At 48.1% G+C, this 18,887-nt stretch overlaps 2 protein-coding genes and 1 non-coding gene across 3 annotated transcripts; all 3 read left to right on the top strand.

The window, feature by feature from the left end:
* The first annotated feature begins 7,455 nt into the window (after positions 1-7,455).
* Positions 7,456-9,954, top strand: LOC112883552 (U-box domain-containing protein 19-like). The gene has a single exon (XM_025948863.1). The coding sequence runs from the start codon at positions 7,527-7,529 to the stop codon at positions 9,624-9,626; it is 2,100 nt and encodes a 699-aa protein (XP_025804648.1). The 5' UTR covers positions 7,456-7,526; the 3' UTR covers positions 9,627-9,954.
* A 23-nt stretch (positions 9,955-9,977) lies between these two features.
* Positions 9,978-18,643, top strand: LOC112881065. Its single transcript, XM_025945772.1, has 3 exons — positions 9,978-10,037; positions 17,369-18,096; positions 18,215-18,643. Exons 1-3 carry the CDS (start codon positions 9,978-9,980, stop codon positions 18,405-18,407), a joined length of 981 nt encoding a protein of 326 aa, XP_025801557.1. The 3' UTR covers positions 18,408-18,643.
* TRNAK-CUU lies at positions 10,384-10,456 on the top strand. Its single transcript has one exon. It is a non-coding gene; the product is annotated as a tRNA-Lys (tRNA).
* Positions 18,644-18,887: the final 244 nt, after the last annotated feature.

An 18,887-nucleotide genomic window follows, 5' to 3' on the forward strand; every position in this document is an offset into this window, starting at 1 on the left:
ACCAAAAGGCAGGATGGAAGAATGAATGCAGTAGCAAGAGCATGTGGTTATCCTTGGGCAATTTGCTACCTGAAGAAAGCAAAGCTCTTGGAACGTTTTGTTTATTCATTTGGAGGAAAAATATGCTGAAATGAACATCTGGCCCATCTGCACTTCTGCTGGTTTTTTTTTTTTTGAAAACCTAGCTGGTATCTCTTCATATTGAGCAAAAGAAAAAAAAAACGAGATCTGAAGAGAAAAATCTCCGACCATTGTTCTCTAGCTTGTCTCATTCAGCTTCTCTAGTTCCCGTGTACCATGCCTTGGGTAGATATTGCAAGCTGTGATGGTCATTGCGGTATGGACACCTTGCTTGGATTATGCCAAAGGTGGATGTAATGGCATCTTCAATATACATCCTGGTTCTATAGATGGATTCTACATTAACGAGTTTGATTTGTTCTGTCTAGGGGTGACTCCTTATGTGGGACCGACGACACAAAAAAAAAATCCCATCTTCCCAATCTTCGTCACTACGGCAATTCTCTTCCATGGACCTTTCCCTCTCGCTGCTGCTGCCGTCCGCTTGCCCACCTGATCCGGTGATCCTTCAGATCCAGCGAGCTCAGTATCAAGCACCCTGAGATCTAGCAACTCAAGGACCTCTAATGTCTTTATTATGAAAAAAAAAAGGACCTCTAGTGTCCGCTCCCTTGAATCCTTGATGGCACATTCAGGTGCGGTGTGTGTGTAGAAAGAAGCACGTGATGTCGATTACCTTAAGCACGAACCAAGAAAAAAGGTCGATTTGAAGAAAAATTCATCTTTTTCCCTAAAGCTAGATTACTCACTGTATATTCTGGATGTATCGCTTGTGCTTCTCGTCGTCAACGAGCTGGTCGCTCGCCGGCGGCTCGTTGGGGTTGGCGTGCTGCATGCTTGTCTGGCAACGGGCCGTGCTCTCGCACCTCCTCAAGGCCATGCTGCTAGTGCTCGCCGTGCTCAAGCCCTTTGCTCAATGGCAGGATAAGAGAGTTGAGGGTGGGACTGCGGGAGAGAGAAATCGAGTTGTTTATTTCGTGGAACCAGGTCCTGGAGTCCGTCCTTCATTTTTTTTCTATAGGAGCGACACCACAATGTTTGGAACTACTCCATAGCAACTTTATTGGACCGGATTTCTGATAATATTGGAGAAGCTCTAACATTGCCTCGATATGTAAATATTTACTATTCTGGTCGATATTTAAATATTTAATATTGGAGAAGCTCTAACAATGCCTCGATATTTAAACAGAGAACAACCAATAGAAGAGGCATCAAGTAATTATAGACACAAAATTATAACTTTGTATTAAGAAATGTATATAAAGAAATAGAAAAATAAAAATAGAAGAGAGAAACAAATTTATATCAACTCAAGTAACATGCTAGGAAAGAAAAGAAATAGAAAAAAGACTATCATAAAATAAGGAAGAAAAAACAAAGATAAAGAAAAAAATCATATCAAAGAAGAAGGAAAAAGAAGACATAAGAAATAGAAAAATATAAAAGAAGAGAAGCTAAAAAAACAAAGAAGGAATGCATGTTTGACAATATAGTCTAGTTAGTGGCTAGCCACGTAGGATCTATTTGAATTTGAGTGACTAAACTTTAGTCCCGTCAATCGGATATTTGCACACCAATTAGAAATATTAAATATAGGCTAATTATAAAACTGATTGCATAAATGTAGACTAATTCAGGAGATGAATCTGTTAAACCTAATTAATCCATCATTAGCATATATTTAATGTAGCACAACTTTGCCAAATTGGAAACTAATTAAGCTTATTGGATTCGTCTCGCGAATTAGTCTCCATTTATGCAATTGATTTTGTAATTAGTCTATATTTAATACTACTAATTATTATCCAAACATCTAAAGTTTAGTCCGGAGTATCAAACATACTCTAAAACTAACGGACGGCAATAGTAAAAATGTCTTTACTTACACCTTCATACATTGCCTCACATGCATGGATGTAGTCTATTAAATGTTACACTGATTTATTGGGTTAATTTACTGCTACGGCCCACCTAAAATTTTCTCACGCGGCCTCATATATATGGATATAGTTTGTTAAGTGCTGCGCTTCTCTGTTGGGCTACTTTACTGCTACGTGCGCCTAAGATTTTCTTCAGGTGATGGATGAAGGCATTGTATAGCTCTGGCGTCCTTTGCGTGCTTTACAGAAACATGAAAAAAAGTTCTTACAGCTACTTTTTTTTAAGCCACTAGGCCCAAATAAAAAGACCACGAAGCCCCTGTAGCCCACGCGCAACATGTTTCTCGAGTTGTCAGTTTTTAAGAAAATGAAATGGCCTGTATTCTTGCTGCGCTTCGCTGGGCTACTCTCATGCGGTCGGCACTAGCCCACAATAAAAGCCGACGGATGTCGAGGAGCGCGGCCCAGATAGCCCGTGATGTGATGAATGCGGTCGGCCGATCGACAAGGCCCATTTATGGAAATGTAGAATGAATCAATATGAACTCGAAAATGGAATGGAATTCGCTAAATAAGAATTTTGGTATATGTTGCATTAATATTTAGAGTCTGATTGGTTGGTTATCAAATTTATCATACCAAAATATAGGCAAGACTATAAATTTTGGCACTTATTTTGTTGGATTCTAAGAAGTAGCCCACCTTCTAAAATTACCAACGTTTTGGTAAAAAAGATTTGCGTGCCTACGTTTTGGCATGCCTATACTTTGGCATACACACATTTTGGTAGCCAACCAACCATGCATTTAGTCTGATTATGCAAAAAACGAGATGGTTGTCGTTGGGAGACACCCTACCAATTGGAGCGCTAGGATTCATTATTACTCCCCGTGCCACTGAGATATTCTGCCCATCATCAATTTATATACCTCTATAGGAGTATATTGCAACAGGATTAAATGGTATTTTAGTACCTGGTAGATAAATTAAATGACACCATTTTTAAATTCGGTCAAGGTGCACGTACGGTTGGTGAGTGAGCACAACGACGTGGCGACTGGCGTACGCGATACACGTGTGCACTTCCTTCATCAATTCATTCCCCGCCCTGCTAATAATAATTCATCATGCGCGGATCAAACCAAAGAAAAAAAAATCACACTGTGCATGGACGGCGGCGGCGGCGGCGGCGGCGGCCGGCTCGTACGCAACCGGGCGACGTGTGTGGCGTGAATCGGTTACTTGCGGCAGCGGTTGATCCGACGAGCAGACTCGCCTAGCTGGTGGTCGGTCATGGCGCTGTCAACCTCTCTCGCTACTCCCTGTACACTTCTACCGACGCGCTGCGGCCGAGCGGTGCCATCTACTCCGAGAACAGATCGGAGCGCGGAGATCTCTCCACGCATGGTTCGTCTCGTCGTTTTGGTAGGTGGTGATCGCCGTGGTTGATGTACTCGCGCCTCTCGCCGGAGGAATCAAGAGAGGTCGCCGTCCGTCGTCTCGACCCCCGGCCCGGCGATCGCCCATCTGCGTGGCTCGTCATCGATGCGTCAGGTATGGTGGTATAGAGAGCCCCCTGAGCTTTCGCCTAGGACACGACGGCGCGCGGCATCTTGTGGCGCCATCGATGGATCGATCAACCTAATCCGGGTACTAATCAAGGTGCATGCCACTAGAAAGCAACCATTTTTGTAGTGGAGTATTTAGAAGCAGCAATCATGGCACCGGCCTGCTCAACAACAGCAACTGATGATAAATTTGAACGAGCGCGCGCGCACAAACACGCTGGATCACGCGCCAAGGTACACCTTGCTTCGCAACACATGTTTACATAGCCACCGCGTTGATGATGGTGCGCAGTTCTGTGCATACTGCTATGTTTATTCCGCTTTCTTTCGATCGATGTTTTTAACATAACCTGTAGTCATTACTGCACCGTAATTAGTTAGTACACATAACCTGCTGCTGGTGAACATTGGAAGAGTTTGTTCTTCAATTGTGCTGGGCTGGTAACCACCACGGCGATCGAAGGCGCTCCGCTAGCTCCAGTGGCGAACATGGCGGCGGGTCGGTCCTTTATTTCGATCAGCACGGTACGTACGGACGTGCCGAATTAAGCATGTGTCTATATATTAGCACTTATATTTTTCTAAAATTTTTAAATCTTAATTAAAATAGCTCATCCTGTTAATACTTCTATTTAGATAAACCAGAGCACTAAAGTTTAGCACTAGCACTTCTCTCTCCGCCTTCCCCCTCAAACTAGGATCTCGCAAATGTCGTACGCAAAGAGACAGCTGAAGCTACCGCGGTGCTGCTGCAAATCATGGCAGCACCGTACCCTCGAGTCAGAAGAGAGACTTGGTCACGGAGAGCTCGCCGCATCACCTGTTTACTCATCACCATATGCCAGAGAACTAACCCATCCCACACGCATGTCACCTGGAATGCTCGGCCGACGCCAGCCGAGCAGCTCGACTTGTACACCAAGAATCCGGTGCTCCATACACAGTGCGCCGTTGAATTTTGCTAGCTTCAACTCACCTCCGGTCACTGGCTATTACTGGCGCGACAAGACCGGCTGCTCCGAGCGAGCCTGGCTAGGTCGAGAGCGACGGGCGCGCGCCTGCTTGGGGACAGCCAGGCCCAGGCAGCAGCCAGCTCCGGACGCGTTGGATCCAGCGCGCACCCACCGTGCCGGTACGCCCGAGCGGCGTGCGCGTCTCGCCACAACCACCGCACCCGATCGATACGCCAAAGCTCTCACCGTCGGAACCCGGGCCTCGCTCCTGTATTGTATGTTCGCGTCACTTCACGCGTACGCCTACGCCCAGTCTCGGATGCTTACGGAATGGAACTAGTAGCAAACTGCTAAACCTTTGCATGCCTGCTGCGGCCCAAGAGGGCATCCATGTCAGAGGGCATGTTGGAGATCGATGCTGCCCTAGATCAATCATTGATCGCGAGATGTTGATTGACGCGCGGCACCAGTTAACAAATAAATTAAACGCTCCCTCGCTACAGCGTCTCCTAGTGCTAACCCATTTTTGTGAGAGGGGGCGGAGTGTGTTTTATTAGCTAGTATCGCAATTAGATGTCTCAATTAGTTAGTCGGTCGAGGATAGGGCAATACCTACTTTGTAGCCCAATATGGTATCACAATTAGACGTCTCAAGTTTACAGACAGATTTAGCTATGCATTAGCTGGTTCCGTTTGGATCCACCCTAACTAAAATTGTCTGGTGGATTCAAACAGATCCTAATAAGAAAAAATCATGTCGAGGAGGCAGCAGTAGAGCTAAAATGACAACGATGAGAGATCTGCGTGAATTAAATTGCAGAGACGCTAAATTTGATGAGCAAGTGGTTATTTGGCTCCTTCAGCTGATGGGAAGCCGAAAGCATTTGCACTCACGGGCTCATGGCTTTGTGTGATTGGCAAGGCACGGTCTCGCTTATTCCGAAACATGCATAGCGAACAGATACACATATTGTTCGTCGAAAAAAAAAACAGATGCATACTAAACCGGTATATTATTGCGGAACGTGCGAGGAGGGTGCAGAAAAAGATTTGGTCGCGCGCGTACGAAACCTTGGCGGGCGACGCCAAACCCTGTCCCCTTCGCCACGTCTGACAGGGACACGCCTCCCCCCACGATCGCTTGATTGCGTCGGGGATCCGGCTCGACGACGAGACCGCTCCAATCACCCCGCCGTGTGGGGCCGCCCCCACCCGTTGATTGCCTCCTGGACGGGCGCGCCCCCGGGTGGGGCCGCGAATGGCCGCCCGACGCGTGGACCTACGGCGAGGACACGTCGGCGCCTTGCAGCCGCCATGGAGAGGAGAAACTGGCGAGACGACGAGATCTTTTGCTTTCGAGACTCGAGAGGGGTCAAATAAAGAAACCGACTCGCGTCCATGTCGCGTAACAGCCGGTTACCCCCCGCTAACCACCGGGCTAATCGCGCCAGGCGACGGAGAGGGAGGGAAAAAACACAGCAAAAATGGCTTGGTGCCCCCGGCCCGGCCGCCGTGCAGGAGACGCCGGCGGGGGCACGAACGCTGAAGCAAAACGTGGCGGGGCCGAACCGGTGTCTGCTGTTCGGGGCGGCGCAGCGCGGCCGCAGGTATGTCGGCCGCGGGGAGCGCGGGGGCCCGCCCCGCCTGCGCTGCAGCGATTCCTATCCCCTCGCGTGCTCCAGTGTCCGGTCCGAGGGAGGGTGCTGCCGCGCGACATGTCTTTCGCCGCCACGTGTGCCGGGGCGGCCGGGGTGGGGCCGCGGGCTCGACCCTTCTCTTCTCCCTTGGCTTAACGTCCTGTCCGGATCACTACTCATGACGCCAGCCGTGCGGCGACCACACGGCCCTGCCGCCGGCCAGGAGGCTCGAGCTTTTGAATTTTGATCCGGCGCCACCATCATTATTGTTCGCGCGGACTGGATCGGCGGAGGAAACGCGACGGCACGGCCGCCGACCGCGGCATGGCCTGCGCGCGCTACACGCCGGGCAGGGAAGGAGCGGCTTGCTTCCGGGTTCCGACTTCTCTTTCTTCACAGGAGCAGGAGCTTGTTTAGGGGAAAAGGTTACTTGCCACAAAGTTCGTTCAAGGGATCTGGCTAGCGTCGACATTCGACGACCAGGCACGTTCTCCCAAAGATACAATGGATGTGAAAAGCACGCGGTAAATGCTAGCTAGCACTTGGATGCGCTTTTCGCGGTAGCACCTGCGCTCCTCCTCCGAACAGCATCGTCGGCGTCGGGCGTCGGCGGCGTCCCCGATCTCCACAGTTCTTGCTTTGATTAACGGTCGTAACTGTGGAACATCGGTTGGTGGTTCTTATTGGTCTCTTGTCGCATGCGTCCAGATGGGCACTGCACGATCGATGTGCTTGCGTGGATGGGCTAGGGTTTCTTCAATCGACCATTGGATGTGAATTCAAGTCATCAGCATTTCCTACTTGCAGTACGTGCTTGAGGTTTAGACAATTCCTATGTATTGTGCCTGGAATTGGAGAGCTTCCATACGTTGCTGCATGAATAGATTCGAATGGCACAATAATGGATTCGTTCCAATAATAAAGAATGACGAACCGTCTTATCGTGATCTTATGGTTAGAAGTTATCGTTTCACTTGTAACCTATTTTTACGCGTTTATTTTGTAGTATGTATAGCTATACAATTTAAGTTTGCGTCGGAAACCAACCGTGCATATTTCAAATTTGTTAAAAGGAGACGAAAACCTTTACATGTGCATATGAAGCTTAGCTGAAACTGGTTATACAAGTAAGAAAATTGCAGTAAGAAAACCGTGTTGGTCCAGTCCGCTGTTCCGTTCTTATCCTGTATGTCAAGAGCTTCCGCCGCCAGCCGAGAAACCAGCCGTCCATCGCTGTACACGTGTCTCCGTATCCACGTGGCATCATCCCAACCCTCTGCCTCTTGCCTGGCAACACGTGGTCGACCTCCTCTATAAATATCCGCTCACGCTGCGAATTTACGGCCACCACGAAAATTTCATGTGCCCACTCCCCTTCTTCGACGGTTACCAGCTTCATCAGCAATGCCGCCGCCAACGCCACCAACGGGCGAACCGAAGCGTCGCCGCCTGCTGGCGCTCCCGGCCGTGTGCCCGTGCGAGGGCATCGCGCCGGCGCCTCTACTCGCCTCCCTCCTCTCCCTCGCCGCCGATTTAGCGAGCCGCGGGGCCGGAGACGCTGGCGCCTTCCCCGTGCTCCGCCGCGGCGTGCGGCAGGCGGTGAGGATCGCGGGCCTCCTCCTCGCGTTCCTCGAGGAGATCCAGGACGCGACGGTGGCGCTGGCGCTGCCGGCGCCGGCGGTGCTGGGGCTCACGGAGCTGCACGTGGCCATGCAGAAGCTGCGGTTCCTCCTTACGGACTGCGCGCGGCGGGGCGCGCGCCTGTGGGTGCTCGTCAACGCCGGGCTGGCCGCGTCCGAGCTCCGGGCGGTGCTCGGGTCCGTCGCGGCATCCTTGGACGCGCTGCCGAAGGGCGTCGTGGATGCGTCAGTGGAGGCCGGGGAGCTCGCGCGGCTGGTGTCGGAGCAGGCGTGGCGCGTGCCGGTGCGCCCGGACGCCGGGGACGAGCGTGCGGCGAGGACCGTGCGGTCGATACTGGAGCAGTTCAAGAGCGGCGTCTCGCCGGACGCCGAGGACGCCCGGCGGGTGCTCAAGCACATCGGGGTTAGGACCTGGTCGGAATGCTCCGAGGAGATTGCTTTCTTGGAGGATGAGCTGCGCACGCGGATGGACGGCGCCGGCGATGACAGCTGCAGCGACGCGGTACTCATCAACAGCTTAATAGCGTTCCTGGTGTACTGCCGCGTCGTGCTGTTCGATCAGATCGACGTGAATCCAAAAGCGGACGCGGCGGCGCGGCCGGCCAGGTGCCCGGATTGGATCAGACCGGACGCGCTGCAGTGCCCAATCACGCTGGACCTCATGACCGACCCGGTGACCGTGTCCACCGGCCAGACGTACGACCGCGCGTCCATTACTCGATGGATCAAAGCTGGGTGCCGGACGTGCCCGGTCACCGGTGAGCGGCTCCACACCGCCGACGTGGTCCCGAACGCCGCGCTCCGCGGGATCATCGAGCGGATGCTGCTCAGCAACGGCGTCTCGCTTCCCGACGCAAGCAGCTCAGGGCACCGTCACGGCGCGCTCGGCAACACACCGGCGCCGTTCGGACGGGCCGCCGCCGGCGCCGCCCGGCTCGCCGTCACCTACATCGTCGCCCAGCTCTCGACGGGTTCGACGGAGGAGCGGCGGAAGGCGACGAGCGAGGCCCGCAAGTTGTGCAAGCACAGCGTGTTCTACCGCGCGTGCCTCGTGGAGGCGAACGCCGTGCCGTGGCTGCTGTGCCTCCTGTCCTCGACGGACGCCTCCGTGCAGGAGAATGCCGTGGCTTCCCTCCTGAACCTCTCGAAGCACCCGGGGGGCCGGACGGCGCTCTTCGAGGCCGGCGGCGTGGGCCTCGTGGTGGACGTGATCAACGTCGGCGCCAGGGCCGAGGCGCGGCAGAACGCGGCGGCCGTCCTGTTCTACCTCTCGTCGGGCCCCGAGCAGGCCGAGGAGATCGGGCGCATCCCGGAGTCCATCCCGACTCTTGTGCAGCTTATCCGCGACGGCGCGCACCGCGGGCGCAAGAACGCCATGGTGAGCCTCTACGGCCTGCTCCAGTGCGCGAGCAACCACGGCAAGGCCGTCGCGGCCGGCGCCGTGGCCGCGCTCGCGGCGGTGCTGGCCGTGGACCTTGACGACCTTGCCGGCGACGCCGTGGCCCTGCTGGCGAGGCTCGCGGAGCACCCGGTGGGCGCGCAGGCCGTGCTGGCGCGCCCGGGCCTCGTCGCCCGCGTCGTGGAGGCCCTCGCGACGTCGGCGTCCCGGTCCGGGAAGGACCACTGCGTGGCGCTACTGGTCTCGCTGTGCCGGCACGGCGGGGAGAAGGTGGTGGCCCTGCTGGGGCGGATGCCGGGGCTGATGGCGTCGCTGTACACGCTGGTGGCCGACGGCAGCCCGCAGACGTGCAAGCGGGCGAGGGCGCTGCTGAACATGATCCACCGGCATTACGAGATGGGCGACGCGCCGGCGGCGGCGGCGCCGGCGTCGGAGGCCGGCGAGCGCGTCGTTCGCGTGCTATAGCCGCAGGACCGAGACGAGACGTGCCGTAAGTACAGGATGTAGTGTAGATCTTACCATCGAGTGATCGTTGTGAGGACATTTTTGTGAATTCTCAGCTCGTGTTTTAGAAGAGCTGGGAACGAATTTTGCTGCTTCCTTTTTTGATGTTTTGTTACACTTCGATTGTTGTAGACACAGACACACAGACACGAAAGTATAGAGAAGTCTCTTTGGTGAGCTTGATTAGATCGATAGCCGTAGTAGAAAGTGTGACAGTATGGGTTACAGTTTGGAAAGTTGTTATACTTGACTACTTGTACATATGAGTGAAAAAGTTTGATTTTGTGGATGAAGTTGGAGAAAGTTGGAACCATGACGGATTCTATGGATGAAGCCAGCTTCATCCATGGAAAGTTGGAGATTCCAGTAAAAGTATATATTTACTGTGGCTATTTGAAACCATGACGGATTGTCGGATTCTATGGATGAAGCGGTAGCTCTGAGGCGAAGCGGCCACTGATGCTAAAAAGATCTAGGGGGTAACAGGACAGGGAGTGCCTCAATGACAAGAGAACTCTCCAGGGAGGTTGAAAAGGAGGCCGGAGGAGGTAACTGAAGCTCAGAGTAGTACATTTCGCAGTGGCGGCGACATTTAATGATAAGCTTGCATCGTAGCGGTGGGCGTGATTTGAACAGCTTATGTTCGTGCGCTTTCAGCTCGAACGTCTGCCTGGCAGGATATTTTACCACATGTGTATTTTTTTACAGCGGGCAGGAAGCCCGTCTAGCTCAGTCGGTAGAGCGGAAGGCTCTTAACCTTGTGGTCGTGGGTTCGAGCCCCACGGTGGGCGTTCGCGTGTTTACTTTTGCTCCATGATTTTTTAACTGTCCCCCCCCCCCCTTTGTTCCTTCAGGTAGTACTGCAACTGCTATGCATCATTTGTCTCCGACGCTATCGCTACTGGCAGGTCAGCATTGCGCACTGCAGGCTGCAGTGGAGTCGAGCCCCAGTAAACATCACCCAGCCGGCGATTCCTCAGCCTAATAGTCATATCTGGCGCCGCTGCTGCCCTCAGCAGCGTTGACGTGTCGGGGTGGGCGTGCGTGCGTGTGCGTGCTACGACGCAGTCGGCAGCGAATCCGACGCTTACACACACCACCCACGATCACGGAGTCTGGCTCCTCCATTTCATTAATTACTCCTCCTCAACCCTCTGTTGCTAGATCCACCGATACAATTGTAAAACAATAAAATAAAATAAAAGCAATCCAGTCAATCGTGACCCCGTGCCCGCCACGGCCCCACCACTCCCGTGCAGTGCACCCACAGCGCCTGTCACGTGAGGCGCACCACTTGTTCGGTTAATTAAATAATTAATTAGTAACTAATCGGGGCGAGCGCCGTTGATTGCAACGCCTGACCTGATGCCTGAAGCCGCTGCGTGAGATCTCGCCTCGTGATCGGGTCACGGGCGAGACCCATGGTTAGCTGCTTAAGGAATTGCTTGGACGGTGGCTTCTCGCGTTAAAGAATTGGACTGCCAGATCTTACGATTTTTTTCCCTTGTCCCCCGACAAAATCTGCTGCATGATCCGAAGCTGCTAGCTAGCTATCCATTTGACAACAGACACAAGTGGGGAAACAGTTCCTCGTCCGTCCCCTGACTTGGGAGGATGCAGGGAGGATGCAGGAAGACTCGTCCTACAAGTGGAGAGAAGAGAGAGGTCTCTTTGGGGTCCGACTTCACTGACAGTGCTGCCAGTATCATCGTATTTTCTGAATTCTGACGGTACACAATGTTGGTAGTAGAGTAGCACTCAAAATACTGTAACATACACAACGTATAGACTTTTTGAGAGGAAACACAACGTATAGACCGACACCTGGAATCTGTTGGCGCTTGTCGTTGGTAGGAGTACTCGGTTACTCACCGAAGAAGAATAAGAAAGTTTGAAGGTACTTATGTGGCAGCTATTTTGAAAAATAGATAGAAGGGGAAAAAGATTGTTTAGAGTAGTAGTACTCCAATGTAAATGAAAGACACAAATGATAAGAGTGAAATCTCTGTGTATTTCATTGATCTATTTGTACATATATATACATGATGAGGGGTCATGGTGAAAAAGTGCGAGACCCTTTGGGTAGGCAACCGCCGAAGGCGGTTACAAGTGTTGATCACCAATAAATTGGTTTACAACACTCCCCCTTGATCAATTCCAGTCTTAAGATCAATGGATCGATTAATTCCTCCAAAAATCCTATGGGAAAAATATGAGAAATATATTGGATATGCCACTAAAACTCCATCAAAATCCAATAGGAAAAACAAGGAGAAAATGATATGGCATATAAGACCTTCGCTCAAACAAAATTCCTTAAGAATTTAGAGAGCAATGCACATCTTTAATATATCTTGGATATCTTCCTTAAAAATCCGCGTGGAAAAAAATAGAAGATATGACATATATCCTTGTATTGATATTGCCTCATTAAAAACTTTTATACGAGAAACTCTAAGGAAAAAACTCATAAAAAGAAAAGAATATAGTATGATACATAACAGGTTAGGAGACTCCCCCTGAACCTTGCAAACGTCAAAGTTATCACGTACCAATTCAACGAACACTTTATAAGTGTAAAATATGGTAGAGACTTTGTGAATAAATTTGCGAAACAACCGCATATTTAATTTGCAAGGTATTTGTTCCCCGAATGTATTGTGATACCTGAGGATAAACTATTTTGTCAGCAATAGTGCAATATTGCTTTCACATAACATGTTTGCATCCAAGCAATACAAGTAACCTTATCTTGATATATAAGGTCAGTGATTTGAGAAAATTACAATGATCACTCAATGAAACTTGACATGCATACGTTAGATTTCAGAATGATATGCGGGAATAATTATTAGAGTTATTACCACTCTAATGAGAATTCCACCACAAATGTATCAGTCTATGATATGCATTAACGGGGATTAGCAAAGCATTATCTTCACATCCCTCTATGGTCATGTTCAACCTATCCAATGATAAGTCGAGAGCTTTTAGTACCAAATAGATATCTATTGATATCCCCCCTTGACTCTTGCCAAAAAGGCCTTATGCAGTATCACTATTTGAGCTAGCAAGTATCTGCAAATGCGATATCAGACCTGTTATGACTTGCATGATACATGAGCGCTTTGTTGGCACTAGGTTTAATCCCAGGGTCAAAATGATAACAATCCATGTTTAGGGACTAAACAACCATAAGAGTTGATGAGTTGATGGATATGATCATCCAATATCATCAGATATTGGCAGACTGATGAATATGCTTAAGTTGTAGACTTAAAGCATGATTTGATTTTACCTAAATCTTCATCTCATAATCCGACATAAGATGATTGCATTTGTTAACTGTGTCATCAAGAATGATACGAAATCCATTTAGGACTTCAATACGAACACACCTATGCAACCATCATTCTTGGGAGTAAACTTTCCGAGGAAAGAACTCACCCAATCAGTGTACCACAAACACCAACCTTTTCAAGTCATGCATTGACTTGAGTTGTACACAATATATGTTGCAATTTTGATTCCTAACACGAAGCACATTGACTTGTGTATCCGAATCCATTAAATTCCAAATATCTGCCGGAGATCGAATGTAGGAATATAATTTTCACACATACCAAGGGTATGCCAGCTAGGTCTCTTTGTGAGATCATATGCTACAAGCTCTTGCTATCTCACCACCATGCTTCTACAAAGAAAGCATTATGAGAGTGACATATTGCTTAAGCATCATTTAGCGAGAGCGAGTCTTCTCAATTTCCACCTTTGATTTGACCCAAAATGAGTGTCAAACACTCCTTGCCTAGGACTTTTGGTCTGGATCCAGTAGGCGTAAGGCAATCTAAGATGGAGAAATATCGACATTGTAGACTTTATATGATTGGTTCAACATAACCAATATTCCTTGTGAAAATATTAACCGTTGAACTCTATGTCACTTCCCACAACAGCAAAGTTAGGGCGTTCCAATGATCCAACGCCTGAATATGTGCATACATATGCTGGTCTTTTGGATGGTAAACATCCATAGGCATTGGATAGTAAATATCCAAAAGGTGTCGATCAACTTGATATTGTTTAGCATTCACTCCATTTTTTCACGAAAGCTTGTAAAAGTTATCTCTCTTGTGTCCATACTTCTCCCCCTCTTATTAGGAGTTGAGTGGTTTTCAAATGGTACCTCCACTCTTTCTGGCACAATGAAAAATGATAGACAAATAACACCATGAGTAAATGCATATGACAGATTATTTGCAAAATATTGCAAATATATATAAGTACATGGATGTAAATGAGGGGAGAATATTAAGATGTGACGTTGACTCCTGATTTCAAGCATTCTATGTGGTATAAATCTCCCCCTAATGCCTGGAATCCTCATAAATAATCAGCATACATGCCATGATTAAGATCCCCTATGGATAATCCGAGATATGTCATGAAAGACGGATACTTATACCTCCAGGATTACCGTGCCTATAATTGTATCTTGAGGTGGTGATATCAGTACGTGCAAGACATATTTGACTTGTAAATAGAAAATATTTGATCATCAAATATCCATATATCCACTGCAAACGAAGGGAGCCGTATGATTGCAGTTTAATGAATTTCAAATGAATGTGGTGTGTACATCCACATTCCACATGCACCAACAGATGTTGGCAATTCTCAATTCTACCTTGATCACATAAAATAGCTGCATTCTCTTGATCAGAGATTCAACTAAATCATCATAAACCATCATGAATGTAAGGTACTTAACAATATAGTTCCCAAAAAGGCCAAATAATTCCATATGCATGGATGTGATCCCGCGTCCAGGAACGTTTACTCCAAATGAATAATTTGAGCAACGAGTTTGCCAAAAACCGTATCACCCCAAGGGACACAAATGGAACTATATTATGCATTAGCATGCTCTTTCAAATACCTAGTTGGTCCACATGACGGTCGAATAGAGCCACATGAACACTCTTCAATGTGATCAATAAATTGTTATGCTCGTATCCAAAGATTAAGGTAAGAGGCCCCTTAAATTAATTCCCTTATTGTGCACAAGATGCACATCAAATCTGATGATTTGAGGAATTTATGATGTGACCAACAGAATTGTTAATAATTCTCATCATACTGGGTAGAATGACCAGACCATCATGCCAAATCTTGATTCCATCAAGAGAGAATTATTCTATACATAACATGCATTAAGGGTTGACTATATGTGTAGAACAATCCAGATGGGAGAGAAGACACTCTTCAAGTGTTTCATTGCAATCCGTTGCCTTTGTTAAAATGTGAAATCATTTCCTATTTAACTCATGTGTATCAACATGAATGCCATTTCAACGGATAACTTTGTAACTTAGGAGGATACGAGTCTCATCAGAATACAATAATGTTTCCTCGATGGTTATTACATTCCTATAGGAAAAATAATAGTGGCTCATCCAGAACCAACTATCATAACATCGCGTCCAGCGATTTCAAAATATTTCCTTCTCTCTTTGAAGAACCTAGAAATATTTTATTTTCCTAAGTACAATGTTCAGTAGGCACTTCTCTTCCTCGATCGGATCCTTTAGTAATCTATGATATTGCAGAGTTTAACAATAAACTCATGCAAATACATAGAGCATGTACCATTGGTATTATTATTGTAAGCATAGTATTTTAGTACAAACTTAGTAAAATCATGTCTTATATTATATCCTTGCAAATGAAAATATAAGGAGCCTAGTTGAAGTATCCAAATATGCCGTTGGACTCGCAATCCACGACCATATCGTCATTGCCCGAAGGATTCTCCCCCTATTGCAGAGTCTTGGTGTCACTTGGACTCACTCTGTCAGGAACATAGTTCGATGTACCAGCCTCATGCACTTTGGAGATGAAGAATACTCCATACTTCCTTCCTTCAGCGTTCTATCGATATCCCATAGACATCATATATAGTTCCACCAAATATTTAGGGATCTTATATTTCTTAGCCACTTGATTGCAATAATCACACTTTAGAAAAAGTCTCGTGGTTGTCGTATTTGGGCCTAGAAATGTCTTTTCCTTGTTGAAGTCTCTCCGAGGCTTGCGGTTTTTCTTCCACATACAACCAGATGAGTTTTTAGGGTGGTTGCTGGAACCATCCCTCCTAGTCTTTTGAATGACATGCACTTCATGCAGAGGAGCAGTACCCAGTGTATCATAGACTATGAAACCCTTCTTATGGTACTGTTGAGTGATGAGTCTCTCTGATGGAAGCATTGTAAAAAATGTCTTCTCAATTTTATTCAAATCAGAGTGCTCTTTCTCACAAAATCTGAGTTTCTAGCTGATTTTATGAACAACATGATTGCACGTATCCATGAATTTGAAATACTGAAGGTGCAATTTGTTCCACTCATAGAAAGCCTCAGAAAAGGCAGTTGTCTTTTGCTATTCATAACGTTGCCCCAGAGAGCCCCACAACTTTTGTGGATCTTCCTCCAACATACACTCAGACTTCAAATCTGAGTAGATATGGTTCTTTAACATATATAGGGCCCCAAACTTTATCCAGAATAGGTGGAGCTCCCGCAACGGGTGCTGCCAAAAACTGAGAAAAGTCCACGGATCGATAGACTCTTTTGAGAGCTATTTTCCCCACAAATTTGGCAAATGACAATGCTTCTTGTATGCGAATTCAATACACTTGAATTCCAGCAAAAAAAATTAATGCGAATTTAATAAACTTGAATTTCAACAATAGTTCTCAATGCGAAAATTAATAAACTTGAATTCCAGCAATAGTTCTCAATGTGAATTCAATAAACTTGAATTCCAACAATAATTCTCAATACGAATTCAATAAAATTGAATTCCAGCAATATTCTCAATGTGAATTCAATAAACTTGAATTTTAGCAATAAATTTTCAACTAAATTGGAACAATTATGAAGGCAATCACCAATGTAGAGTAGACCTTATAATTCAAAATTCAAGATTGGATATGCACGTTGAGTAGTGTAGATCCCACAGTAATATAAGAATACTACCTTGTGTATGACTAATTTGAAAAATGAATATCTCTAACATGATGTAGGCCCAAACAAATTCAAAATTCAAATTGGATACGCATATTGAGGATAAAATCCCACAGTGATATAGTAATATCACGTTGTGTATGACCAATGTGAAGAATTGAACTCTCGATAATCACCAGAAATGGTTATCCAAATTTTGAGTTGGAATCTCACTTATGAATAATCACTATGTGAAAACATAGTATAGATTCCGCAGAAGTATGTAACATACTCCTCGTGTATGACCAACGTCCAAGAAAATAGAACAAATCATTCCAAAATAGAGAATAAATGAATTGCATTGAATGAAGCATCTACAATGGGCTTGAACTAAAAAATTGCAAGGTAATAGTAACTTAAGTGACATGGAAATGACCAAAACTTGAGTACAAAATGCATATGTACAATAACAAACAACATCAGGGAAATACATGGACTTATACCCACCGACGAATTTGCAGTAGGAAATAACATAAAGCACAGGGGCTAACATGTAAAATAGTACTGCAGAAATTGAAATTAATTGATAAGATAAAGATAATTGGGCGGCAGGCCGGAAATTCTCCGATTCCGGCACGCCACCGTTCGTCCAACCAGCCCACGGAGGAGCCAACAGCGCCAGGCCGCATTGGGCCCTAGGCGCACCGCCGGCCCGCTAGCGCGCCAAGCTCGCTAGTCGCCTGGCCTACCAGCCGCCGGCCCGCCAGTGCACGCCGGCTCGCAGACGCGCCAGCCAGTCGTCGGCCCGTAGGCGCGCTGGCCTGCAGACGCGCTGGCCTGCTGCGCTCGGCCGCTCGCCGCGCTGGTCTGGGCCGTGTCCCTGTCGGCCCGCGAGGGGAAGGGGCAGAGCCGCTCAGCCCGCCGCCGCCGCTCCATGCCGTCGCCCTTCAAGTCCATCGGCGCACCGGCCGGATCTACTGTTCTGGCGGCCGGAGCCCTCCCCGAGCAAATCCGCCGCTCTGCCCGGCCGGATCCAATGTTCCGGTGGCCGGAGCTCCTCCCCTCCCGACCAGACCCAATCCCCCTTGCCCCCACTTCCAGAACCACTCCACCGCCGCTGCTTGCGACGTCCCAAAACCGGTGCGGGTGGTGAAAAATAGAGGAGCAAGGGCCGGATTGAAGGGGCCAGACGGTGCCGAGTACCAGCCGGAGGACTTCACGGCGGGTGTCGATATTTCCCCAGCGCACGAAGCCGGGAGGCGTCAGGGACGCTGCTCGACGGCCCAGAGTGCCGGTGTCTGTCTGGCCGCGAGTTCAGCAGCATGGGGATGCGCACTGACGCTTGAACTTGCCGGCGAAGGAGTTTGCGGAGTCGACGGATGTGCTGGTGACCGAGAAAAAACAAAGGACGGGCTCCCACAATCATGGTAAGCGATTATGCGGCATGTACCTCAATTGGAGTTGATGCCGTACTCCCGTCGGTGGAGAATGTTTGTTATTCTTCTCCACTGATTCTTCTCAGTTTGTTCTTCTCTTGGTGAAAAGCAAAAGATTGCTTGCTTCTTCACCAATTCAAACACTTGGCAGCCGTGCTTCCCACGATTGGAGAAATCGAGATGTGCAGAACTCTGATGTCTACTACCAGAACATTTGGAACATCTCGTATTGGAAAATGAGCACATCGAGACTTACAGTTCTGGACTTCTGGTTAAATTCTATCGATGCAGTTCATGGTTGAAGACGAAGATGATGCCTCTGCTCTCGAATGTGATGAAGACTTTCACATCTTTTTGCTGCAAAATGCCGGCAACAAAAGAGAACCAGGATCGTCGCCTTGTGCGCACGTTGGATGAGGCAGAAAAATTGCATCTGTTCTTGCCATCGTCTTCACGCACGGTGGAGAGCGAAAGTGATGATAACATGTTTAGAGTAGTAGTACTGTAATGTAAATGTAAATGAGAGACATAAATGATAAAGAGTAAAATCTCTGTGTATTCTATTGATTGTTTGTGTATATATACATGAACGATGAAGGGTCATGGTAAAAGGGTGCGAGACCCTTCTGGTGTTGATTACCAATAAATTGGTTTACAACAAAGATCATCTGAAGCTACTTGGCGAAACTCCACGCCACGACTGTGCGTCATTTGTTTGACGGAGCACATGCGTTTGGGCTTTTGGAACTCAGCCTGCGTACCAAAGTACCAACCCACCCATC

The sequence above is a fragment of the Panicum hallii genome, chromosome 2, assembly GCF_002211085.1.
Source record: "Panicum hallii strain FIL2 chromosome 2, PHallii_v3.1, whole genome shotgun sequence".
In the NCBI taxonomy this organism is placed as follows: Eukaryota; Viridiplantae; Streptophyta; class Magnoliopsida; order Poales; family Poaceae; genus Panicum; species Panicum hallii.

What these genes read in the sequence shown, in the direction of transcription:
- LOC112883552 (XM_025948863.1), top strand. Translation starts at nt 7,527, where the DNA reads ATGCCGCCGCCAACGCCACCAACGGGCGAACCGAAGCGTCGCCGCCTG.
- LOC112881065 (XM_025945772.1), top strand. Translation starts at nt 9,978, where the DNA reads ATGACGGATTCTATGGATGAAGCCAGCTTCATCCATGGAAAGTTGGAG. An exon ending in AGTTGGAGATTCCAGTAAAA is followed by an intron (nt 10,038 to 17,368) that starts GTATATATTTAC and finishes ATTGGGCCCTAG; the next exon opens with GCGCACCGCCGGCCCGCTAG. An exon ending in GACGGGCTCCCACAATCATG is followed by an intron (nt 18,097 to 18,214) that starts GTAAGCGATTAT and finishes CTTGGTGAAAAG; the next exon opens with CAAAAGATTGCTTGCTTCTT.